The sequence below is a fragment of the Lutra lutra genome, chromosome 9 (genome assembly GCF_902655055.1).
Source record: "Lutra lutra chromosome 9, mLutLut1.2, whole genome shotgun sequence".
Lineage (NCBI taxonomy): Eukaryota > Metazoa > Chordata > Mammalia > Carnivora > Mustelidae > Lutra > Lutra lutra.
In genome coordinates, this window is record NC_062286.1 from 9213128 (window position 1) to 9238634 (window position 25507).

At 51.2% G+C, this 25507-nt stretch overlaps 1 protein-coding gene across 1 annotated transcript; it reads left to right on the forward strand.

Moving 5' to 3' along the window:
* Window positions 1-1402: 1402 nt before the first annotated feature.
* Window positions 1403-25257, forward strand: TRIB2 (tribbles pseudokinase 2). The gene is made up of 3 exons (XM_047746048.1): window positions 1403-3072; window positions 7854-8146; window positions 24320-25257. The coding sequence occupies exons 1-3, from the start codon at window positions 2803-2805 to the stop codon at window positions 24786-24788; spliced, it is 1032 nt and encodes a 343-aa protein (XP_047602004.1). The 5' UTR covers window positions 1403-2802; the 3' UTR covers window positions 24789-25257.
* Window positions 25258-25507: the final 250 nt, after the last annotated feature.

A 25507-nucleotide genomic window follows, 5' to 3' on the forward strand; every position in this document is an offset into this window, starting at 1 on the left:
TATCTCTAGAGTAACTCAGCTGCACATAGTTATAATAGGTCCCCTTTCTACTCAAAACAGTCCTACCGTGGACAATAAATTGTATGGTCCCCTGTCCCTCCTGTATTAGAAAATATGCATACATCCATATAGAAGCTCAGAGGACTCCAAGAATCTTTTAAATCACCTTTCCTAGTCCCTTGCTTTTTTCTTTCTTTATTTTCTGCTTCCTTCTTTCCTTCCTTTCTTTTTTTTTTTTTTTTTTTTTTTTTTTTTTCAGATGTTCATCCCCAACCACATTGCTTCTGGTTTCCCAAGATATACTAGTTTCAGGCCTTGAAACCCAAGCCTCTGGAGGAGTTCAAGACCTTGGCCTGGGGTGCTTCTGCCCAAACCAGAGGACTGGAGCCTCCCTAGAAAGTTGAGAAAAATTGACCAGAAGGGGCGGCCTGTGAAACTGCACCTGATTCTCAACGTTGAATGCGTTTGATGTACTTGTGTGCACCGGGGTGGGGGAACGGAACAGGGGTGGATAACGGAAGAGATCTTGCACAGCCCCGCGCTTGGTGGGAGCCAAGAGCACTTGAAAGCGTGCATGCAGGTGTCTGTTTCACTGGACCACCAAGGTCCTCTGGGAACTGCCCTGACAGGAGAAGAATTAGTGATTAAATTCGGTCTGAGTCAAAGGTGTCTTCAAGCTGAAAACACCCAAAGCCCCGATGGTGGAGAGTGGAGGGGTAGGGAGGTGGTAACAGGAGGGCGATATCAACCCAAAGCAAGCAACTGTTTTCTTTTTAAATGGGGACGTGAGTGTTGGGGAAAGATAATGAAACTACTTTCTGAAACTACAGGCAGCACCGCGGATGCAAGGGATCACCAGCAGGGAAAGGCTCCTGGCTCCGAGCAGCATCAGAAGCGCAGTGGCCCGATGCTCTCAGGATGCCCGGCTTTCAGGGGAAACGCGCCAGGAAGAGGAACTAGGTACCCAGAAGTACGCTGAGCACCGATGGAGCCGCTCCGGGGAGACGCGCGGACAGCTGCGGCCCCGCCACTCCGGCTCAGCCGCTGTGGCCGGGCGCGCAGTCTAAGGCCTGCGGAGGTGCCGCGACCCTCGCTCCCGGTCGCGGGTGCGCTCTCTCCCAGCCCCGGGCCGCGGAAGGATATTGCGCGGCTGCCGAGCCCGGGAGCCGTGAGGCCGGCGTCCGCGCCCGCTCCGGGGCCGGGAGCTGCTAAGGCAGTGGTAGCGGCCGGCGGGCGCGGGGGAGCAGCCCGAGGACTGGCAGCGGCTGGGCTGATTGATGGCCGCCCGGCTCAATGAGGGGGGCCCGGGCGGGGGTGGGGCGGGGCCGGCCCTGGGCTGAGCCAGTCGCGGGTGCCGCGGGGGGGGGGGGGGGGGGGCGGAGGCTCCGTGGAAATGTCGGTGACATTGAATGGGGAGACGGAGCGCGAGCGAGGCGCGCGCGCGCACACACGCGCACACAGGGCCCCGCTCGCTCCGAGATCCCCGGCCACGTAAGTAACTATTAATACCGCCTCGCCGGGAGTTGCGGGCGTGCTGAGCTCGGGGATTGGCCTCGGGCACCGTTGGCCATCCCCTTCAATTTTAAATACACATTCTTCTTACCTCTGGGGAAGAAAGAAAAAAAAAAAAAGACGAAGAAGAAAAGCCATCAATTTTCTCCAAAACAAACCCCACCGGGCAATTTAGGTTTAGGGTCGGGGGAGACGGAGTGGTTGTAAATTATTCCAAGGCAAGATCCAGTTATCCAGCGGGAAAGGAACGTCGCAGGTTGGCTGGGGGCTCATCCCCTTCCAGCGCCCGGAGGAACCCCCACCCCCCCGGAAGCTCGTGCCGGGGGCATCGGAGACCACGGATCTACCCGCGTCCCTGGCCGCAGTTCTCGCTTTATTCGGAGGACGATCTGGAGCACGAGTGAGCAGCGGCAGCATGAGCCTGTGCTGATCTCCGCCGGGCGGGCCAACCTGGGCTTTGTCGCGGTACCTGCGCCCGGCCCGCGCCGCAACTCTTGTGCCCAGCTTTTGCAATCTTTTGTTGGCAGCGCTGACCGCTCTAAGTTAAATGCTCCCTTGCTATTCTTCCCACCCCCCCTCCTTTTTTTTTTGTCTGTTTGTTTAAATTTTGGAGAGCTCTTGCGATCCTTGGAAAAGCCTCAGACGCCATCTACAGTTAAAACGTAGGTAACTACCCTCTCCGGCGTCCCCCCCCCCTTCCACGCCCCCCACCCTTTCCACCAAAAAAGGGGGTGCAGCGCGGATTCTGTCTGCCGTGCGGCGCGAGCCGGTAGCCCCGTGCTTATTTCCTTTTCCTTTTTGTTTGGTTTCTAACGCGTGGAGACCGGGCTGCGGCCGCGCGCGGCTCGAAGATCGCGTAAACTACAGCAGGGCTCCCCCGCCCCGTCTGCGATTCGGAAGCCTGCGTGGGGATCGCTTCGGGAGACCTGGCGCTGCAGCTCCCCACCTTAGCAATCTGGTCGCTCGTCTAGATCCGCGCTGGAAAGAGAGAAAGAAAGAGAGAGAAACTAAAAGTGCGGAGATTCTGCAAATCGCCGGCTGCTTTGGGGTAACAAAAGGACCCGAATTACTGCCGACTGAGCACCCCCGGGAGCCGGGCTCGGAGCCGACAAGGTGCCTGGCGGCGCCCATCTGGGGGCTTCCAACTCTTTTCTCTACGTAGCCCCCTTCCCGTCCCCTCCCCTCTCGTTCCGTTTTAAAATCCGTGGCACGGAGGCGCCTGCAGCCGCGCTCGCCGGCGACTCATCTCTCCAGCGGGTTTTTTGTTTGCCGAGTGCGATCCCCACACTCATGAACATACACAGGTCTACCCCCATCACAATAGCAAGATATGGGAGATCGCGGAACAAAACCCAGGATTTCGAAGAGTTGTCTTCTATAAGGTCCGCCGAACCCAGCCAGAGTTTCAGCCCGAACCTCGGCTCCCCGAGCCCGCCCGAGACTCCGAACTTGTCGCATTGCGTTTCTTGCATCGGGAAATACTTATTGTTGGAACCTCTGGAGGGAGACCACGTTTTTCGTGCCGTGCATCTGCACAGTGGGGAGGAGCTGGTGTGCAAGGTAAAGAGCCCGGGGCTTGTTTTCGCTTTTTGTCTTTTAAAAAGGTTTCCCCGGCCGGCCGTTTGGAGGGGGCGGGAGGTCGCCAAGCTCCGGAGCCTGGAGGAGGGAGACTCGCGGGATAATTATCTGTGGCCTCGTTAAATGGGTTTATTTATTTGTTCACGTTCGACTAGTTGCGAAGTTTTTAGTGCGTTGCAGACAATGGGGCGGGCTGCGGCGGGGGCGTTTCGGGGAGAGCCTGGGGTTGGGAAGGGCGGCGGGACTGCGCGGGGGCCAAGCACACGCGTTCTCGCAAAGGCTCGTGGAGCGCCTCCGCTCAGGGCCGGGTTCCGCTGCCCGAGAGGTTTCTCCTTGGGTCTAGCCAGCCCCCTCCTCTTCCACCGTGCAGTAGGGAATCCCCCGCTAATTTTAAGGCACTGATGACTGGGTTCCTTTCGCAGCCATTGTTCTTAGAAGCGTGCAGGTGTTAAACCTTTGTTCGGAAGGTGCCCTTTAAAAGAGGCACACAAAGGTGTCCCCTCTGGCTGAGCCAGGGGCCCAGCGCGGGGAAGGAGTTTACAAAGAGCTCTCAGCTGCCTGCAGCCTTGAAAGGAGGTTTGGGGGTGGAAATCAAAGCCACAGGCGCACCTTTGGGTATAGGAAAGAGTGAGTCCTCTGGGTCCTCCTCTCTTGTCTCGTTTCTTCTCATCTCCAGACTTCCGTGCCTGAACACCCCCTCTCGTGCCCCCCACCCCCAGCACACACCTTTGCCAGGATGGTTTATAGGCCAGCGTTTGGAGCCCCAGGGATTAGCAGTGCTAATACAGAGATGGACACTTCAGTTTCCTTTTTGTCTTTGACCCCCAACAGGGACTGGTGTGTCTGTGTGTCTTTGTGTGTGCGCACTCCAGATGAGGGGATGAGAAGGGGAACAGTGGGGAAAAAAAAAGAAAGAAAAAGGATAGAGTAGAGCATACTGCTCCCCAGACATTGGTCATAGATCAAGAATTCATTATCAGTTAATTTTACATTTGGTCACTCTTGGTTTTTCTTGGGGGTGGGGGCGGTTTCAGGGGGTAGTGAGAAGTGAGGAGCCCCGCACAGCTATGCTACAAATAATACATTGCACTTTTACCATTAACCACAGATTGCTTTATTTTGTAGGGGGCTGGAGTCTTTCATTGTAAATAATGTGTTTTGTGGAGGTCTTCAGTCAGTTTCGCAATTCCTCAGTTCAGATCTCAGGGGAAAATCAGAGGCTCTTTAAATACAGCCCTCCACTTCTCCGGAGCATTTGGTATTTTGCATCTTCTCCTAAGTTACTGAGACCCTGAGCGAGCGACTGTGCCCGGTTAACCAAAATTCAGCAGGCTATTACGAGCTGGATTGAATTCTCCAAAGACCTAGAAGGTTGCACAATAGGGGAGTCATCCTTTGAAATGAATGAATTCAACAGAGCTGCTACTCTCCTATGATATACACACAGTCCCCCAGCAGTGAGTGTGTTCCCTCCTTTTGCTTAACTTGGGTATAGCATTTTAGTATTTCTCCAAGGCTGGAGACGCTTTTAAGTAGAGGGACTCTGCCTTCACATTCTGCAGGAGCATCTTGCTGGTATTTTGTTTTGTTTTGTTTTGTTTAAAGGCAGGGTGACCTGCCCTGGCTCTTTCTTTCTCCCTCCAGATTCTTCAAGACATATTTCACTTGGGGCTGACCTCACGGTGTCATTCGTAGACGTGCTCTTTGGCCTGAAACTGTACTTAATCTGCCGGTTTAGTTATTGCAAAGATTGAATCAGCCCCTCACCAATTACTGTGGGGCTGCCAGTGGGTTTAAGTGCAGTATCATTGTTCTGCTTGGCAGAGGTCATCCCTTTAAGACACGGCGGCCTGTTTTCCTGCCTTTTTACCAGGGGTGACGTGGGTGGGTGACTTTGTATGCAGGCATAGCTGTGTATATCCTAGGAAGCTCCGAGGGGTTTTTTTGAGGCTGCTTCCAGGAGCTTCCCTCAGATACACAGCGTGAACTCTTACTGCAAGGCACTGTGAAATCTACACGTTGAATCAAGTTCCTTTTGATGTCTCAGAATACAGAGCTCCTGTCCCCTAGCTCTGTGTTGACCCAAGGAAAAAGTCTTTGCAAAAACAGACCAAATGTAAAGATGCCATTCCTGTAGAGGACTGTAGAAGGGAATTCTACAGGACACTATTTGGGGTCATTTAACCAAGATAATCAAGCCTGTTCATTGTCTCCCTGAGCCCACTGTAAGCTAGGCCAATGAAGGAAGGCAGCTTTAGAGGGTCTTTACCTTATCCTTTTCATGAAAATGCTGGGAGCTACTGTGCCCATGGACATAATTACTATCTTGGCATAATGGGCACGTGGTTTTGCTTTTTGTTTTTTTTTTGTTTATTTTTTTGTTTTTGCAAATGCTACTAATGATGGCCTAATCTTACTACCTTATCTCAACTGCCAGATTATATTACTAAGGCTCCAAATTAAACATTTAAAAGAAGCTGGCAACCAGGCTAATGGCTTGATTTTGCATTTGAAGGTGATGGTTTAAATACCAGTCCCACCCCATAAATGCCTGTTACAGCTGCTACTGAAAGTTTGGTACCTACCCATTAGGGAGAACAGAAGTATTTGTTTAATTTTTCATACTCTGTCCACCATCTTGGAATTTGATCTCCTACAGAGGGTACTGGCTATTTCTTGAAGCTGCCATGAATTATTATTATTATTTTTTTTTTTTTAATGTTTATGTCCATTCAGTTTTTCATCAGTGGGACAGAATAGCAGACTGAAGGTGCTGAGTAAAAACCACCTTTTATTTTTTTTTTAAACGCAGCTTGAAGGAGGAAGTATATGATAAGTCATGGTAACTCCAGGAGCACTGGAGAGAGAGTCTGCAGCCTGGTGCTCCAGAACACATCATCCTCCTCCCCCGTTATATAACACAGCGTGTTGACATTAGCCACTGCAAAACGTTTATTACTCTCTGAAATTTTTGAGGCTTTCCTATGTTTCTGCTGCCCGCAGCCTGGGTGTTAGAGTTGACTCAGGCATTTCAGATTCCTAATTGAACGGACCTCTGAGGTCACGGCTCGTAGGTCATCATTTGACAGTATCACGGTGTGATTTGTGGTCTCTGGAGACGTTGAAGTATTCATTCTTAAATTCTAGGTTATAGTGGCAGCAGCTGTGCCGCCTTCCTGAGATGCCTCATTATGGTTCATTCACAACGTTACTTTGCTTCCTCGCCCTGGGTTAGCACCAGCCCTCCTGAGGTTCTTACTATCCTCGTTTGACTCACAGATATCTTCAGGCTTTTGAACCTGAGGGCGACTTCTCTTCAATCCTGGCTCTCAGATGGCAGCCTGCGTCCCTGGAAGGGTTTCCGAAGGCCTGTGAATCCCTCGAAAATGAATCCAGTATTGTGCGTGCCTTGGAGAATGGGCATTGTCCTCGGAGAGGGGACAGAGCTTTTCTCAGGTTCCCACGTGGGATCCGGACCCAAAAAGGTCAACTGGGTTCGAAATCACATCTCCAGTTAGGAAGAGGAGGGAGGCCCAGGGACCCTGAGTGCTTTATCCATCTTATCCGGATTATTGGTGGCCACGCCAGGATTAGAGTCTCAGTTGGGCGATTTCTAGGCCAGGCTGCGAACTAAGGATGAGGGAGAGGATGTTCCAACTAACGACAAAGATTTAAGAAGCTAAATGGTGGTGCATGGGGACCGTTTAAGTGTTTGTTGCTGGGGCATTCTTGGCCTACAGGGCTTTCCAGCAAAGCACCTTGTGCCTGCCCCTCACTCACGCAGGCACAGAAGAGAGTCATGTGCCTCCATTCCCAGGCAGAGAGTGAAACCACATTCCAAACCCAGGGATTTGTATTCCTGATTTAGTGGAGGTCTTGAAATGAATGAAAGCCTTTTTTCTTATAACCTCAAAGATCCTCTGCAGTGTTAATTCCTCTTAGGTTGGTTTCAAAAAGGTATTGAGGATGGATTTTCTCTTTAAATAACCCCACAATGAGGTGACATTTCGCAGGCTAATTTTGATTCATAGAAAATCATTGCATAACTGATTCATTGAGCTAGATAGCTGTGGAGGGAATCGAGAAACGTGTCTGCTTCCCTGTTAAGGACCGTGTGCCCTATTCCTAGCTCTGCCGCTGGGGCTCCATTCGACTTGTTCTCTGAGCCTCGATATCCACATCTGTGAAATGAAGGTATTGAATTAGAGGACCGTAAGGCAAAGACTACGTATTTACTCTGTGAATTGCTAATATGTTGTGGAGTGCTATACGACACAATTGCTTACCATAAAATATGTTGTACACAATTGCTGTAGTTGTATAGTGATGTCCGTCTCTGTTCTGTTTTGTTTTTTGGAAGGAAAACAAGGCTTTGTCTGTGTAGCTTGGGGTAGGTCACTTTTAGATTTTTCCTTAGTGTTTTTTATAAACAGGTGACGGGGGTAGAGAGAAAAAAATAGTAAGACTTAACCCTTGGTGTCCCATGTTACATCTTGCAAAGTGCTTTTGCCCCCACGTTGTCCTATAATCCCCCCGACGGTGTAAGTCAAGTGTCATTTGCCCATTTTACACATGAAGACTTGGAAGCTCAGAGAGGTCAAGCAGCTTATCCAACATCACACAGCTGGGAGCAGGCAGGGCCAGTGTGGTCTGTGTCCCAAGTTCGGTCTGCCTTCTGTCTCCTCAGAAGCCTGTGCCATTCTGTGATTCGGTGGTTTAAGAGGCTCCCCTGACTCTCGGTCTTGTTGTGAATCCTGTCCTAGGTGTTCGATATAAGCTGCTACCAGGAGTCCCTGGCCCCGTGCTTTTGCCTGTCTGCCCACAGCAACATCAACCAAATCACCGAAATCATCCTGGGAGAGACCAAAGCCTATGTGTTCTTTGAGCGAAGCTATGGGGACATGCATTCGTTTGTCCGCACCTGTAAGAAGCTGAGGGAGGAGGAGGCAGCCAGACTGTTCTACCAGATCGCCTCGGCCGTGGCCCACTGCCACGATGGGGGGCTGGTGCTGCGGGATCTAAAGCTGCGGAAATTCATCTTTAAGGACGAAGAAAGGTGAGTGTCACTCATGTCCAGAGCTGGTACTCCGACGGGCTGCTCAGGAGCGGCTTGCTTGAGAGGTTGGAATGGACATTTTTTTGCTGCCTGCCGTCCAAGTGAGAAGGGGGGATGGGAGGACAGAGGGAGGTGAATGCATTATTGTGATGTCTTCAGTGCCCTGGGGAACCAGGTTGCCGCTATTCCAGTGGTGTTAGTGGATGTCAGAGCTCGGGTGCCAGGAGAGCCTGATTAGGGTTTTGTTTTGTTTTGTTTGTTTTCTTTGTGTTTTTTTGTTTGTTTGTTTGTTTGCTTGTTTGTTTTTTGTTTTTTTGGTGTCGTGAATTGTGAAGGTGGCTGTAAGCCGGTGTGACATATTTAATATGAGTAAAGGCACAATTTTGCTTTGGAAATAATCCTACCTTGAGAACGCTCCATGCCTGGCATCAGTCCTTTCTAATTCATTCGTTCATTCCTTCGCTCAATAGATGTTTCTGCAGCGTGTGAGTATGCATGGATAAACTGCACGTGCTTTCCTCACAATTCTCAGTACTGTGAATATCAGGGTGCATTAGCGAGTCAACTCACCTACAAAGGAATGTTCCAAGCCCTCAATGGAGATTACGTACGGGGTCAGATGGGACCTGGGGGCTGGGATGTCCACTCTACGTAGGACTCGGAAGTCAAGAAAGTATTTATAGAAGAGGTGTTTTGGACCTCTCTAGAAAGGTGAGTTTATTACGGACAATGTGGGAAGGACCGGTGTTGCAGGTAAGGGAGCTGCCAATACACGTACACAGTGATGTGAAGGTCTGTGTTATTGCAGGAGACGACAGGACAGGACGCTGGGCATCTGGGTTCCATTCATGGTTCTTCTGTTCACTCATGACATTCTGTTGAGCAAACCCACTGGGGCCTGCTTTCTCTTCCAGCTGACTTAGATTGTAAAACTCTTCCGAGCCACTCCTTTTCTTCTGAAGCATCTGTTTTTTTAGAAGCGTGGAGGCAAGTGATTTACATTCACTGCTGACTATTCCAAAAATTGTTCTAGAGTTTCTACCCACGTGGGTCGTGGAATTACCATGACGGCCTTGGGTATCCTCGGCTCCTCCTAGGAAAGTGGTTCGTGAAGTGGAGATCCGTGGTCACGAAGCTATTAAGGACCATCTGAGTGCAAAGCCAGTGCACGTCATTCATTCATTCACTCAACAGATATATCTGGAGTACTTTTTTTTTTAAATTTGGAGTATCTTTTATGTGTCTGGTGCAGATCTGACCATCAGCCCTTTCTGTCTGCCAGTTACTGTACTGTGTAGCCCAATGGCCTGGGATATTTTAGTTTATCGATTATTGTCCTATAGAATGATATCCTATAGAATAGACATATAATGAGATCTTGTGGTGTCTGCTTTGTTTTTTGCTTTTGTTTTTGTTTTTTTGTTGGTTTGTTTTTTGTTTTTTTTTTTCATTTTATGGTTAATGCTAATTGGGAAGCAAATATCTGGGAAGCATTTGGGGATCAGCAAAGGTAAAGGGTCTGTGGTTACTTAACCCAAATGAAATAATTTGATGACAATTTATAATGCAACTGAGTATAGAAGGTGCAGAGAGCTGCTGGCTGCAGAGACTGGTTATGTTCCATATTTTTTTCTCATATACAAGTATCTTAGGCATCGTGACAGCTAATAGCCTGGTCTTTGATAGTGCATGGTTTGCATCCTTACTAATAAATGGAGAAGAGGGAGCTATTCTAAGATCTCGAGTGTGGGGTGACACCTTTTCTCTTCTTTGGCCCAGATGGACCTGCCCTTGGAGCCTGCAGACTCTGGTTATTATCCTGGTTTCACCTTTAGTGCTCTCTATGACCTTTTAGTTTGGTTCCTTCCTCCTGGCCTCAAGTTTCTTTTCCCTGTATTGTCCTGGCTCTGTTTTATTGGTTCTGAGGTCTTCTGAGTTATAATATCAGCTGTGTGCTTCTTTGAAAATTCTCATTGGAAGTTAAATAGATACTTGACCCCCAGCAGAATACTGCCAAAGATGCTTTCTTTGTCCTTCTGCATTCCACCTTTCTTGGAAATGTAATAACCATAACTACAAAAATATGAGGTGGTTGTTTGGGACCACTTTAAAGACCTAGTATGAGGTTATTGTTGACCTTACTTAATTCTCTCCGTGAATGGGGGTGCGGTGGGTACCATCATTTCATTTGATGGAGGAAAACTTCAAAACCTCGTGTGAAGTCTTGAAGTTATAGACTAGAAAGAGCAGAAGTGAGGACATATTCTCTATTAAATCTGCTCTCAAGAAATTCATTTGCCTGCCACAGGGAATAAGGGCAACGAATGCCCTCTCTGGCAGGGATCCAAGTTTTTAAATGTCCCCTTTGATTGTGCTCTTTCGAGAGGAATTTCAGGCACCAGCGCATATACAGGGTGGTGTGTCCAGTGAGAGCACACGCATGGTAACTACGTGTTTATGAAGTGAGTCATAGTAGGGTGGTCATCTCTAGGTCACAGAACATGGGAGCACATGTGGACTCGAGGGTCTCCTGAGGGGCCATCCTTCAGGCCTCTCCTGTTGCTGCCTGGAATCAGAGCCCCAAGGTGAGAATGCCGGCCTCAGTGACCATAGCTGGCTGGAAGCAAGTAGGACTGAGTCACCCTCACATGTGCTGTTGAAGGCCTTTTCCTCCAGGCCCGGCTTGTCCTTTAGGGGAAGTTAAGAGTGCCCAGGAGTGTATGGTGACAAAGCTGAAATCCTTGACGTCCCAGGGCCTAAGGAAGAAATCCCAAGACGTTGGAAGCTTCCAACACAAGGACATTGAGTTTGGAGCTGAGTTTGACTTTTGTAAAAGAGCATGACCCTTTCTAGAAAAATCTGGAAGGAAGTATCCCATGTGAATGTGAAACCAGAACACGTCACTGCAGTAAGCATGTCAAAGCGAATCCTTTTTAACTCTAGAGAGCATTATCTTCGGAAAAAGGAAGCGGCAGTGACAGGGAGGAAACTGCTCATCACCTGTCCCCGACCTGTCTGACAGGATCTAAGCCCATGCAGCCCTGCGGCAGGCAGGGAGAATGGTAGCTCCTCCTCTGCTGGGCAAGGTGGCTGGGGTGCACAGGAGTTAAGTGACCTTGCTCAAGGTCATACAGCCAGCACGCTGCTGGAGCAGGCCTGGAAATCCTACCATTTCAGTCCAGAGCTCTTTCCCTGCCCCCACTGCGTTGAAGTCCTGGAGGACCTGGCCGTTCCAGGCATGACAAGTGTCTCTGTCTGGGCAGTTCTGAGAAGGTCACTCTCATGTTCAAGGACATTCCAAATGTTCTCATCAGTAGCTGATAAGAACTTTCTCTCCAGCCAGCTGTTAACTTTTTGTGAAAGAGGAATAATGCCTTGTAGCCTTCCTCCTTGTTGTTTTGCTTTCCATTCTCTCAATTTCAGAGTAGGAGACTGGTTTTGTCACTCCGTGAATTTCTCCCTCCGCGTGTCCCCACTGCTGTAGAGTTTTGTGGCAGTTTCTCCTTGTCGGTCTGCACAGTGGCCTGCGTGAAGCCAGCTGCCTGTGTTTTGAGGGGGACAGCAGCCTGGGACCTCACAGGGCCCGTGTTGCTGGCAACCCTCAACATCCATCCTAACCAACATGACCTCCGCAGTAGGTGTTTCAATAGGACTAGAGTCTATGCCTCTCCTGACAACACCCAGCGTGTGAGAAAACAATGGGATTAAATTGAAAGGCTTTTGAAACATTGAAGGATGGGGACTGTGTCTGTTTTCTGGTCCTTTACACATTGGTCCTTTGTGGGGGAATAACACAGAAGAGGCTTTTGGAAGTACTACTTTATTAAGCTTCAAATCAGCAGGCCCCTTCTCTTGTGCATGGTCTTCTCTCTCTCAAGGATGTGCCTCTTACTGTCTGATGCTCTTGCAAGAGACTGAAGGGGAAAGCATTACAGAGTGAAGTCGGCTAAGCCCCACTGGGTTCAGAACGAGGCCGGCTTATGTGCTGACTCCTTACGTGTGGATTTCCAATGCTGGACCATCTGTAACTGAACCCATGACCACCCATGAACATGTTCTTGGTAGAATGGTCAGGGCCATCAGTCCAGTTCCCCCCAAGCGCCTGTGAAGACATGATACATGCATGACACCCATGTTACATGAAGGCCTGCTGTCAGCGTGCCTTCTATTGCTAATTTTTGTTGAATTAGCAGCACCGCCGATTCCTTTGCTTCCGTTTTATTTCGACCTGGGTTCTAGATTCGGATTTTTTCTCTGCCCCTCATTAGCTACCTGGTCTTGGATGAGTCCTTTCATGCCTCTGAGCTGCACATTCCTCCCAGCAGAAATTAAGACTGCATCTCTGCGGGTGGTTGTGAAATGATCCAGATGTGTACGGGGTGGGGGAGGCGCTCCGGTAGCCAGCTGGTCCTAAAGTCATTCATAAAACGGTACCATTGTGGACAAGCCCTTCCCAGGGCACTTGAGGCTCATGGAGAATGAGCTCCGCCTCCCGGGCAGCCGTTTCATGAGGAGTGGACCTCTTGTGATGTGAGGGTTTCTCCTTTCTGGTTTAATTGCAATATTAGATCAGTGCTGGGAGGGTGATAGGCCGGGCAAGTGCTGGGGGAACCTGCGGCTCAGAAAGGCCAGAAGGTCGACCAGATGCGCACAGGGGAAAGCGGATACCAGGTGCATGCAGAGAGTGAACGACCCGGCTCCCCAGGCCTGGACTGGCCACAGCGTTCCCAGCCTTGTGCTGCTGCTTCTCCTCTATCCCTGGGATGTTTCTGTAGGGCCAAACTAAGGTTGTTTTGTTTTCTTTTAGAGGCAGTTAAACCCCTCCCCAGATTGTACTCAGTGTGGACGCACCCTTTGCATCCACGGTTTCCGTGGTAAGATCAGAGGTGGCCTGTAGAGTGGGAGGGACGTGTGTGGGAGGGGAACCTGAATCTGCTAGAGGGCAGTGCCCAGGTTCCCCAGCCTCTCCCCCTCCCTGTCGTGGTAATAGGCTGATTTGCCTGGGTGGCCTTTTCCAGGAGGCCCCCAGTTTCACTTAGAGCCTCCAAGCGAAGGCCTGAGCTTCAGGAGAAGACCTGGTTATTCCTGTGTGGAGGACAAGTCACTGTCTGGATTCTAGTCCCTGCTCCTGCACTTATTAGCAAACTCAATCTTGATAAGTTACATAACCTCTTTTGTCCAGATCACTTCATCTGCAGAGTGGAAATAACAATGAATGAATGCAGGTGAACCCAGGGCTTGGCGCATGGACATATCAAAGATGCGTGGCCATGGACAAGCTCTAGCTCCCACCGTCTCCACCTCCCTTGCATGTAGCGTCTGCCACCCCCCACCCCCCGCCCCCTGCCTCCCGACCAGGTGACGTAGGGCTGTTTGCTGAGTCAGGACGTGAAGAGCCCAGGAAGCAGATGCAAACTCGGGCTGCCCCGGGAGCGAGCCAGTGTTCCTACAGCAGCCCCTGTTCTCCCCGTTTGCTTTCTCTTCTCCCTTAGGACCAGGCTCCTTGTCACTCTCCGCCCCACGCTCCCTGCCCCCAATCTCCATTCAGTGTTGACATTTCCCTGCACAGAAATCACCCCCTGTGAATGGAGAAACATGCCTCTCTCCGTGTTCTTCTTTGGTTAGAAGATTATTATCTCTTGACGTCATGGGTTGCATTTCCTCTGCTTTGTGGAAGCTGGTCAGTGCCTGCTTCTGCAGTAGGGAGGCTAGACCCTTTGTAGAAACCCTGCAGCCCCGGGGCTCTCTGTCACCTGCTGCCATCTGCCCAGGCACTGGACCTGTGTCTCCGGGGTAGGGGAGGCCTTTTGCCTCCCCCACCAGCTGAGGTCTGCGTGCTCTCTCTCTTTCTCAGTAGTTTCTCTACTGGTTCTTCTTGTGGATCTTCAGCCTCCATTGAGGCTTTCATATCTAACAAAATAGGGAGACCAGACTGGAGACCAGACCCTGCCTTCTTTCATCAATAGCAAGTTCATGAAGTTCGTAGGCTCATTGTATTTTAGCAAAAGACCTGACCTTTTTGCCATGAAGGAGACAGAGCTCCTGGAATTCCCTTCTTTATGCTGACCACTTCTGTGTGCTTCAGGCACTGCCGGCCCTTGGGGGAGGCTCACTCCCCCACTTCTCCCTGGGTGGGTAAGTGATCCCCCTCCCACAGCGCCCTCATAGTCCTCCCTCTACTCGAATTGTCCATGTGCATCCCTCCACTGTCCTTATGCCTCATCTCCTGCTGGGCTGGGAGCTTCTGGCTGAGCAGTTCACTGCTTGTGCTTAGGAAATCAGGTGAGTGGCTACACTAGCCAACCAGAGCCAAGGGCACAGCTGTCAGATTTCTTACTCTTTCACTGAGCCATTTCACCTTGCCCTACCTTCTCTGGTGTGGGTCGGAGATCATGAACTTGCAGTACCCAGCACCGTGCCTAGTGGACTGCAGAGCCTTCAGAAGGCACCTGTCCTGACTGCTCCTGGTCACCAGCCAATGGCTTTGGGCCTCATCACCCAACAACCTGGAGATTTATTTATTCGACAGACAGCACTGAGCATCTGTCATGTGCCAGGCACTGTTCTAGGTGCCACAGATACTCAGTGCCTCATGAGACGGAACCCTTCCCTCTTGGGACTTACATTTCAGGGAAACATTATCTGGCCTCCAGGCCCTGTTCTAACTACGACACTTAAAAGAACGGATTCAATTCTGTATTTTATTGTAATTTAATTTATGTGAACCAGTTTAAAACCAGTGAGTAAACTAGTGCTGTTATCACCGCGTTATGGATGAGGAAATTGAGGCTCAGGGTCCCACAGCTAATCAGAGGCAGACCTCGGGCTGTGCACCCAGGACGCCGGAGTCCCATGTGCAGGTCCTCAAATACCACCCTGACTCTAGGAAAGAGAATACCAGGTAGAATACCACCCCTTGTGTCCCACTAGAGAAGGGACTTTCTCATGCAGTTGGGTAAGAAGTGAACACCAGAAGGACCTGACCAGCACTGAGTACTAACACTCAGTACTTACCTTTCTCTGAGGGGTCGTGGGCCACCAGTTCACCAAGCCCACAGGCAGTCCTGTGAGGTCCTGCGTTTCCAGCTTATGGAGTGGGTTTTGCTTTCTCCATGGAACTGTGAAGTAGGGTCCGATGATCTTTCTGTCTCCCCTTCCTAGCACAGGACCAGCCTTGTAAATACTTCGCGAATGTCTGGCCATTGACTACGTGGGTGTGTGAATAGCCCCTTGGGCCCTGGAGGCATAAATATTATGAGAAAAATCCCCTGGATATACGATGGCAGGAAGCAGTGGATGGAAACCCATTTTAAATGCTCGTCATCCGGGACTCTTCTGAGTTTCTCTAAAGCATGAAATAGATAGAGTCAAGCCTATTTGAAATTTCTCTGGACTTGAGAGAGTGGGCAATTCTTAAGCAGAATCACAACCAGATACCCTGGGCTCTAGGCAGCATTTTGCAGCCGGGATGTCTTCGATATGGGAGCCACACCTGTCACAAATGTTAATTAAGCATCTATTATGTGTACATTTGGCACAAGGGCTTGAGGGTACGAAAATCACCTCCGGAGAATCCTTGTCTAACAGAAGACATCATGTAACAAGTTATTCTTCATACCGTGTTACAGAGGATGGGTGTGCGTTAGAGAGCTCGCTGGGGGCAAGAAGAAAATGTCCTAATGGCAGAATGGGGTGTAGAAAATGGGCGTGTCGGGGGGAGATGGGCTCTTTCTCGGGTTGTTCTGAGTGAAGAAGAACGGTGTCCAGAAAGTATGAATAAAGGCCAAGAGACACAAAGGAACCCTGGGCAGGGAGGGGCATGCTGGTGGAGAACACTGGGGGGGGTCAGAGATGAGACTGAAGAGGGAAGCCAAGGTTTAGGACCTGGAGGCATGCCCATGACCTTGACCTTGACTTGAAATCCAGGAGGAGACATTGAAGGGTTGTTTTTTTGTTTTGTTTTGTTTTATTTTTTGTTTTGTTGCTGTTGTTGTTGTTGTTGTTTTTCCTAGACAGGATGGGGTGGGGTCTGGTTGTGATCCTATCTATGCAGGATGGCCTGGGGGTGGGTAGGTACTTCAGGATGCTGAGGCTGAACCAGGACCCAAGAGGTGGTACCAAGGAGGGGTGGGTAAGAGGCAGGGTTAAACCCACGCTTTGATCTTGACAAATGAAGAAATGGGGAGGAAACGTCTTTCTCCAAAGTTCTAGAACATGTTAGTGGTGTGACCCAGAGCACAGCCCAGATTTTCTGGCTCCCGGAACGTGTGTAGTAGGTGCCTGGGCCATCTGGGTGAGCCCCAGTTCAGGACTCTGCCAAGTGGAAATCCCTGTCTGGCCCAGGGCTGGGCTGCTCATAGTGTTCCTGGGTTGGTGGGGTCAGAAGGACTGGCCTGAGCCTGGCTCCTGCCCTGCCAATGGTGCATGATAGGAATGTTCCGGACTCTGAATCAGCCTAAGCAGCAAGGGCAGAGCAGCACCTCGAGGTATGCCTGGCTCTGGCTTACTGGAACAATCCAGGCTTCATGGGCCCTTGGAGCAGCGCCGTCCTGCACCGAGCGCTGGGGTGCCTGCAGAAGCTTCTCTGAGAAGCTCAATCGACTGACTCGAGATCAGGGGACCCTCTGGGACTAGGATCTTCATGCAGAGGGGCAAGAGGCAAACAGAGTCCCAATGAGGGGTCCGGAGCTGCACTGCCTTCCTTCCCTGTCTGTTCCTCTGGAGATGCCGGTTGCGCTCCAGAGCTGCCTCCCTGCAGCCACGGGAAGGCCTTGGAGGTGGGAGGTGGGAGGTGAGATGGCTCCCCGCACCCCCCACCCCCATCCCAGGGCCACGATAAGTCAGGGCACAGACAACAGTATCCTGGTGCTGTGGAAACACCTGGGTGCTTGAGTTGGATCGGGCTTCTCGTCCCCACAGCGCTGTCCCCGAGCTAGTCGCTTCATCTTGCTAAGCTGCGATTTTCCGGTAGATCAAAGTAGCGCAGGACCCCCACCTTCCACCCACCTCCCTGACTACGGTGGCGCCCGGTGTAAGGGGGACACACCCCCTAGGACAACCAGCCAGGCCCCTCTCTGGAGATTTCCCTCACCCTGAGGTGAAGTGTTTCCTTGTGGGTCACCTGCTGCTTTCCTGCTGCTGCAGAAGCAGCTTGACCTGGGTGTCGGGTCTGTTCACGGCGTCTGCGGGACCTGGCACATCCGCGGCTCTCAGAGGCAACTGCTGGAAAAAAAAATCTGCACACACAGGAAACAGAGAATTACAGTGACAGTTTATTTGGCAGAATTTAGCTTAGTTTATTTGTCAAGTCCCAGTGGTGGCTGTCCGATCAGCTGGACGTGGCCTGGGGGGCTGGGACAGTCCTCTTCCCCCCCATGGCAGCCCCCTGGGGGACCCTTGCTCGTATAACCGAACTGACAGCGAAGGGTAGCTTTGCAGTCAGGGGCAGAGCGAGGCCGGACCTGGTGGAGGCCAACCTTTCTCAGCTGACCCTTCGCCTGCTTGGACCCACCCTGCGGAATGGCCTTCAGCGACTTCTCGAATTCCTCTGACCTCAGCCCACCGGACTTCCCGTCCCGGCCAGGCCCACTTGGTCTGGCTGAACTCACAGCCCAGCTCCACCCTGGCCCACCCTGTCCTGATCCCTTCCTGCTGCGAGAGCCCAGGGCAGCGTTTAAAGAGTTCAAAACAGAGCGTCATTTGCTGGGGGAGGCCGTTTTTGACGTTTTGGATGGGGCACGACTCTGGACATTGAAAACCTGCTTTTGAATCCCAGCTCTGCCACTCATCTGCAGGGTGGCCTTGGGCAAGTCCCCTCTGCTTTCTGTACTTCGGTTTCTTTTTCTAATCAACGAGTAGGTCCAGCCACCTCTCTCCAGTTCGTGAGTTCCAGCAGATCAGCCACGGATGCGAAGGTTTTGTCTTTGTAGAATGAACCCAGGGCCATGTTTGTTGCAAAAACCCAGAATCTTCCTTCCACAGATTCTGTCTTTGACACTAAGCAAGTCTGTGATGCTGGTGTCAGGAGGTATGATGGAGGATGATCCTGGGTTTATTCAGGTAACCGTATATGGCCTGGGACCTTCAGTTCTCTGTGCCTCAGTTTCCTTATCGTGTAAGAAGTTTTCACGTACCGTAATGCGTGCCGTTCAGTTCTGTTGTGAGAAGTAGCCATGTCCACGGAGCCAGTCGCAGCGGCAGTGGGTGTTGAGTTCACGGCCGCTGTTGTTGCTACTTTGATTATTATTGTTAGGACCACCATGTCCAAGAGGAAGTCTTGCGGTTCCGGTAGTTTCAGATGGAAGGAAACTTAAACTCAGGAGTTTTGAAGCTAGGAGAACCCTTTTCAGGCCATGCAGCCATGTTCTCATTTTACAGAAGGGAAACTGAGGCCAGACGGGCCCATGGTCCTGCTGCTCTTGGATGTAAGGGCCCCGAGGAGGGCTCGCGGGCCTCTGCTGGGAGGGTGTGGGGCACTGGGACCCTGAAGGCCTGTGTTGCGTGCTGCTCTATCGAGGCAGGGACTAGAAGCACATCCTGCTGGTCCTGGCTGCCTCACCTGGCTGGGGATCCGATGACACCAGGCCCGGCGCCAAGTCCACAGGCTGCCCCTGTGTAAGCCTTTTTCATTCAGAAGTTAATGCAAAGCAGGCTGGTTCCTGCCTTTGCCAGGGATAGGTTGCAAGACACACGCAGGGTACAGCTTCTTGGCCAAGTCAGTCCTGCCCCGGGCTAATGGCTCTTTCCTCCAAGAAGTCACAGGAGATCTCCACAACCATCCGTAGCGTTTTGGTCGCAAAAATTCTCTGCCAGCCTTCACTTGCCCTTTTCAGAAATTTCTGCTGTTCATGTGCTATCTTTACTCCCATGACCTTCACGAGGCCCATTCTGATGGCTTTTGTCGTGAATAAAGTGAGCAGAATGAGCTGGGCACCTTGGGGGAGAGTGGGAAGAACATTCTGGCGGGGAGGGGTGGGAAGCCAGTGCTATGAGCCCAAGAAAAAAAACATGGGCACAGAATTCACATCCACTTGGGTCTGCCTGAGGCTTGTTCCGCTGTCTTCTCTAGGCTCTGGGCTTGGAGGGGGTTATCTTACTAATAAGATCAGTTAGGTTTGCCGCCAGGTTTTTTGTGGATTTCCTAAGCTTGGCAGCTTGGTAGAGATCACGCTTTCCTTGTTCCGTTGCTTCAGTCCTCACAAAAACCCGAGAAGCTTGGTGTTACTTATCATGTCCTTATCCCTGGTGCCTAGTTTCAATGCCTTAATGATTAGTGGGACATTTGAATGATTATTATAGGACCACCAGTGATCTCATGGATTGTTCAGAAAATCAGTTCCTTTACCTGGGAATGCATAACCCTCAGGCTGCGCAGGGGACAGCGGAAGCTGAAAGACTGTTCATTCATATCGTCTGTCCCATGCTGACGTGAGCAAGTGCTCTGCTAGGCAAGCCCCCTCCCCCCACACTCTCCAGTGCAGACAGAGGCAACCTGCTCCCCAGAGGGGGCAACCAAACCCCAGAGACCTTCTGAGAGTCCCTGCAATGGTCCAGCAAGTCCATGGGGACTGGCACTGGGACAGGAGCCTCGGGTTCCTGACATGCGTGCACACTGGAAGGTCCTTGTTTAAAGATGCAATCCAGACCACTTGCCTTGACCCTTGCCTAGGAGTGATGTAAACGAGTTCATGGAGTTCTGAGGAAGAGGCAGGGGCAGAAGTATGCACTTCCTCCCCGTCTTTCTCGAGACTTCTCTTTTGTTTCTCACCGCGCCTGCCTGGGATGTCTGGGCTTCTCCCTGGGAGGAGCAGGCTCCTGCCCCATGCACTGGCTCTCCCTGACCCTGGGTGCACGTGTGCTCCCCACTCTGAGGAGGCCTCACCGACGGGGACATCTGGCTGTGGTTTCCTGCACTCGCTGCTGCAGTGGATGGGCCAGGCCTGCGGGCGGGCTGCTCGGTCGGAGCCCAGGGAGGGATGAGCGCTCAGCCCCGATGGGCCTCGCTATTCATATGGGCTTATGCACCCTTTCCCAGCATCAAGCTTCATGTCCGCATAAAAGGATAATAATTCTTGCCTTGAACATTGATTTTATAAGCTTTAGAGAAGAAATATCTGAAGATAACCAGCAACTATCTAGGTACATAGATGGTGTTTGCTATTTGGTACTTAGTAATTTTCAGAGCCAGTATTGGAACCTGGGTCTCTGACTTCAAGACAGAGCTGCCCTGGTGTATATGGGGCCGCTCAGGCACCGCACGCACGGAGCCGAACATGACCAGCAGATCCAGACTCAGGCCACCTAGACCCTGGCTTCGGAAGGGAGGAGGCTGATGGTGGCAGGTGGGGCAGCTCTGGGGCAGCCGAACGTCCACAGCATGTGCACGGCGCTTTCCACTGGCCTCTTGGGTCCACTGGGCATTTGCACAGCCCCTGAGTCCTTGATAGTGGGGAGGAGAGATGTGAATGCTGAGAAGGGCATTAATGGACAAGATTGAACCCTTGGCCATTTCTGAAGGCCCTTTTCTCTGAGCTGGAGAAGGATTCCAGAAGGGGGTCAGGCTGGAAGTAGGGTCCGTGCCCCCGAGGGGAGGGAGGTTGGTTGGGTCACAGAGGGAAGGTGAGATTGACCGTCTAGGGTTGTGGGCTGGAAGGAGGTAAGAATGGAAAAGGGCTTCAGATGTGGTGCAGCATGAGGAGCTTGAGGGCTGACGTCTGTCCCCGGCAAGGGCTGAACTAGTAGCCGCTCAGGTCTCCGGAGGCACATCCGCACCTGCCCTCACCCCCGCCAGGGACTGAGGTACTGGAATTTACAAAGCCTGTTCCCCGTGGATACTTCCCCTGACTTCCACTTAATCCTGGCTAGGGACGCAGAGCAGGGCTGTCGTTCCCTCAAAGATGGGCACACTGGAGCTCCCAGGGGTTGGTGGTGTGGATGCCGCTTCAGTCTCAGACTGTTGGCTGGGTGGCCCCTGCTCGTCTCGGTGCAGGAGAAACAGCCGTCAACACCGGCGACGTTCTTTACATACAGAGTGACCTCAGCCACCTGCTCCTGAGCTCCTGGATGTGGGACTGAGGCGAGGACCCTGCAGTGCCCACGGGAGTAATACAGAGTATAAATGCGTGACCGTACAAATAGGAATGCACAGTACTCCGGGTGGCAGTCAGGGGCAGGAGAGGACGGGGGCGGGGTGCTCCTCTCTAGAGGATGGTCAGGCAAGGGCTCTCTAGAGAAGCTCATTTGAGCAGAGACCGGAAAGAAGTGAGCAGAATGAGCCCTATCCGAGGGAAGAACATTCCAGGCAGAGGCTGGGAGGGAATGTGCACAGAGGCCCCAGACAGGGTGGTGGTGGTCATTGTGTTGGAGGAGCAGGGACGGGGCTGGAGCAGAGAGGAGGCGGGGCTGTGGGTATAGTCAGGAGGCCCGAGGCTCACCACGCAGCCTCAGAGAAGACGTCAGCCCCACATGCAAACCTGGAGGGCTGCCGCAGAGGAACCCAGCCCCAAACCTGATCCCACGTCTAGTGCTCCTTCCACTGGACTGTCCCTTGTCCCACAGCTGATGACCGTTGCCACGGCTATAGTTATTCCCGTAGCTATCCTGCTGCCATGACAGTGACCTTGGAGGCCAGGAGGCTGGCCAGCTCCTGAGCTCCGGGTTGGGGGCTGCTGCCAGTGAGGGTCTGAGGAAGGAAGCTGTTGAAAGAACCCGCTTGGCCCCGTGGTGTGCGCCCCCTCTCCTCTGCCCCCTTGGGTTTCCCTGACTCACCTCCGATCTTGGAACATCTAGGGAAGTTGGTGTGGGTCCACCTCACCTGCCTCCTTCTATTATAAAGAGCAACAGGAAGAATGGGCTTTGCTTTCCATCAGCCCAGTTCCAGATGAGCTCATCTAGACCCTTCCCGCATCTGTAGATCGTTAGCCGAAGGGGGAGGAGAAGAACGTGTGTGCTACAGGTTATAGCAGAATATGGGAGAGCAAGTAAAGAAGACGTGTTGTTCTGTATTACAGACACCCAGAATGGTAAAACTGGCAGAGACTTTCACACCAGCTTGTCCAGATGCATGCCCAACAGTGGGAATGTACTTAATGCTACTGAACCGTACAGTTAAAAATGGTTAAAATGATAAATTTCATGTACATTGAACCATAATAATAATGATTAAAAAGAAGACTGCCTTGTCCAATGCTCCTCTTTAAGTTGGAGAAACAGAGAGGTTGAGTGACCTCCCCACAGCCACACGGCCGATGAGAGATGTCATCTGGCCTGGAGTCTGCTCTCCGAGCTCCCAGCCCAGCACCGTTTCCCGAGGACACCACCATGTTATTGCTCACTGAAGAAATGAGTACAGGGAAGCAGTCACTCCTTGGCCTTTGAAACTTCTGCAGTTCAAAAAGGAGATCTCAGAATCTTGGGATTTCATCCGATTTTTTGCTATAAGAGAGCTAACTGATTAACTTGAACCTCACCTTCCTTCTATGGCTCCCTGAGTAGGTGATTGCTCTGAAAGGCTAAGACCCGTAGACCGAGGGAGGAAGAGGGAAGCAGCTTACCGACTTGAGTCACAAGCTTTGATTTAGGCAAAAGCCCCAGTGTCTTTTCTCTAAGCACTTTCCTGTTCTCTGCTCATTTGAGCCTCGTCACCCCTCAGGACAACAGGGTAGAAACTATGATGTGCACTTTTGAGATGAAGGAACCCACTGGTGTGAATGATCGTGACCTTGTAGGCCTTGAATCCTCACTCCAGCCCCTCCTCCCTGGCCCATGTCACCTTCATGGCAAGTCTTCATCGTGGGATGGAATGGTACTGAGTCTGCGGGGTTTAACACAAGAGCTCTGTCGTGGAGGGTTCTGGCCAGGAGAATAGAAGAGGATTTCCATTTAAGCACTGGAAAGTCACAATACCTAGGTTTCCCCTCAAGGAATGGCAGAACGGGGGAACAGGATTCTTCAGAAGCCCTGAACCAAAGAGGGACTCTGGTCTAGGAGCTTCTGTTGCTCGGTAGGGGACAGCCGCCAGTCTTGAGAAAGTCACTTCATGCCTTGGTCTTCAGCTTTGTTCACTGCATGTTACTGTAGTTAATTTTAAGAACTTAACTTACTTGTGAAAGTATTTACTGAGCACTTATTTTATGCCCAGTGGTCATATAAGGCTCTGCTGTATAAAGAGTAGTGCTGGGCCCCAAGGACAGAGTTCAATGTGGAGTTTCTCCACCTCTGTTCATGAGTGCAGCCAGGAGGGTCCTAGAACCTGTCAGCCAGCTCAGCCATGCTTAAATGGCAAGGGGAAGATGGACACACATACATAGGTGTACATGTTGACACAGGTAGAGGATACAGGTAACTAACTCAGGTGAACATCAGGTCAAGGACCAGCCCCTGGGAGTGTGATAGGCCAGATGGGAGGCAAGTTCAACAGCAGATCTTGGAAAGAAGAAGGGCTTGATATGAAGATGTCAGCCTTGGAACGGCTTATGGTAATGCCTGCCTGCTCAAACATTCCCCATCTCGGTCTATGTCCTAAAGAAAGGCAGCTTGGTAGTGGGCAAGGAGCCCCAGGTTCACTAAGGAAGGTGTGGGACCAAGTCTTCTCTCTTTCCCAGCTAAAAGGCATTGGACAAATTACTCAAACTCCATGAACCTTAATGTTCTTATCTGTAAAATGGAATCATCAAATCTTCCACGTCTAACAAAAAGATTGTTATAAAGCCAAGACGCCATTGAATCAAAGGTCCTTTCAGACTGTCATATCATATCATTCAGAAGTTGTCGACAGAGCTCCTGGGAGCTTCCTAATTGTTTGGATCTGAGTAAAATCCTGGGGATCCCCAACTATCTAGATGTGTCTGAGAATAGTACAAATCTCCTGTTCCCTCATCGCTGAGATGGGGAGACAATCATGTCGTTTATGGTCTGTGTACTTGCTAGAGGTGTGGGTTCCCACAGTAGATCTTAAGCTTCATGCAAATTCCCTGTCCGTCCTCTTCGCTCCTGTGTCCCCCCCACCCAGGAACTGTGTCTGACACCTAGAAGGTGCTCACTAAGTCATGTTTGACTGGTTGAATGAATGAGTGCATGGTCTTGGAGATATTAAAGCGGGAGCTAAGATACGGTGATGGGATTCACATGCCTCGGTGTGCCCATGGGAGCTCACCCTTTCTCTCTCTCTTGCAGGACTCGGGTCAAGCTGGAAAGCCTAGAAGACGCCTACATTCTGCGGGGAGATGATGACTCCCTCTCCGACAAGCACGGCTGCCCGGCTTATGTGAGCCCAGAGATCTTGAACACCAGTGGCAGCTACTCGGGCAAAGCAGCTGACGTGTGGAGCCTGGGCGTGATGCTCTACACCATGTTGGTAGGGCGGTACCCTTTCCATGACATTGAGCCCAGTTCCCTCTTCAGCAAGATCCGACGTGGCCAGTTCAACATTCCAGAGACTCTGTCGCCCAAGGCCAAGTGCCTCATACGAAGCATCCTGCGGCGGGAGCCCTCAGAGCGGCTGACCTCGCAGGAAATTCTGGACCATCCTTGGTTTTCTACAGATTTTAGTGTCTCAAATTCAGGATATGGTGCTAAGGAAGGGTCAGACCAGCTGGTGCCGGATGTCAACATGGAAGAGAACTTGGACCCTTTCTTTAACTGAGCTCGTGCCCCACAGAGACTTAGCAGGTACCAGGAGCGAGAGAGGGCCACGGAGAGTCCTTCCAGGGGACACGGATCGTCTGGCTTGGTAGCAAGAAAGACACTGACACTCAAGTTTCTCGATTCACAGAAGGAGAACCTTCAAGGAGCTGACTGAACATGGAGCATGGGCGCGAGAGACGCGGGGTGGGGGTCTGGGGTCGGGTCTGTGGGGCGGGTGCCCCGGAGCTTCTCTTCCCTGACGTAGCCCCCCTAGAGAAGCCCCGGTCCGTTGGGCTGCTTCTGCCTACCCCACTTTTCATTTGTTCCAGAATAGTTGCAGAGCCCAACAGAATCAAAACTCTCTGCCTCAACACACATCTTGGCATCGCACTGTTAGCTTTTAACTTCTTGTCACGATTCAGGGAAGGTACAATGGGCCAAGGATTTTTTTCTTTTCTTTTCTTTTTCTTTTTCTTTCTTTTTTTTTTTTTTTTTAAAAACAAGACAACCACCTATCTGATAATCAATGCGGTTCATTAAACAGCAACAACAACAAAATTCGGTGCACACAGACTGACCAGAAACCTGGGTGCTAACCTAAAAGAAAATAGAAGTCCAGTTTGTGTCTCTTAATCTCTTAATTGCTCTTTTAACTCATTTCTTCTAAATAAACTATTTAATATCCTGGTCAGGAAATGACATGTTGATGCTTTGCTCCCTGAAGGGGGGAAAAAAAAA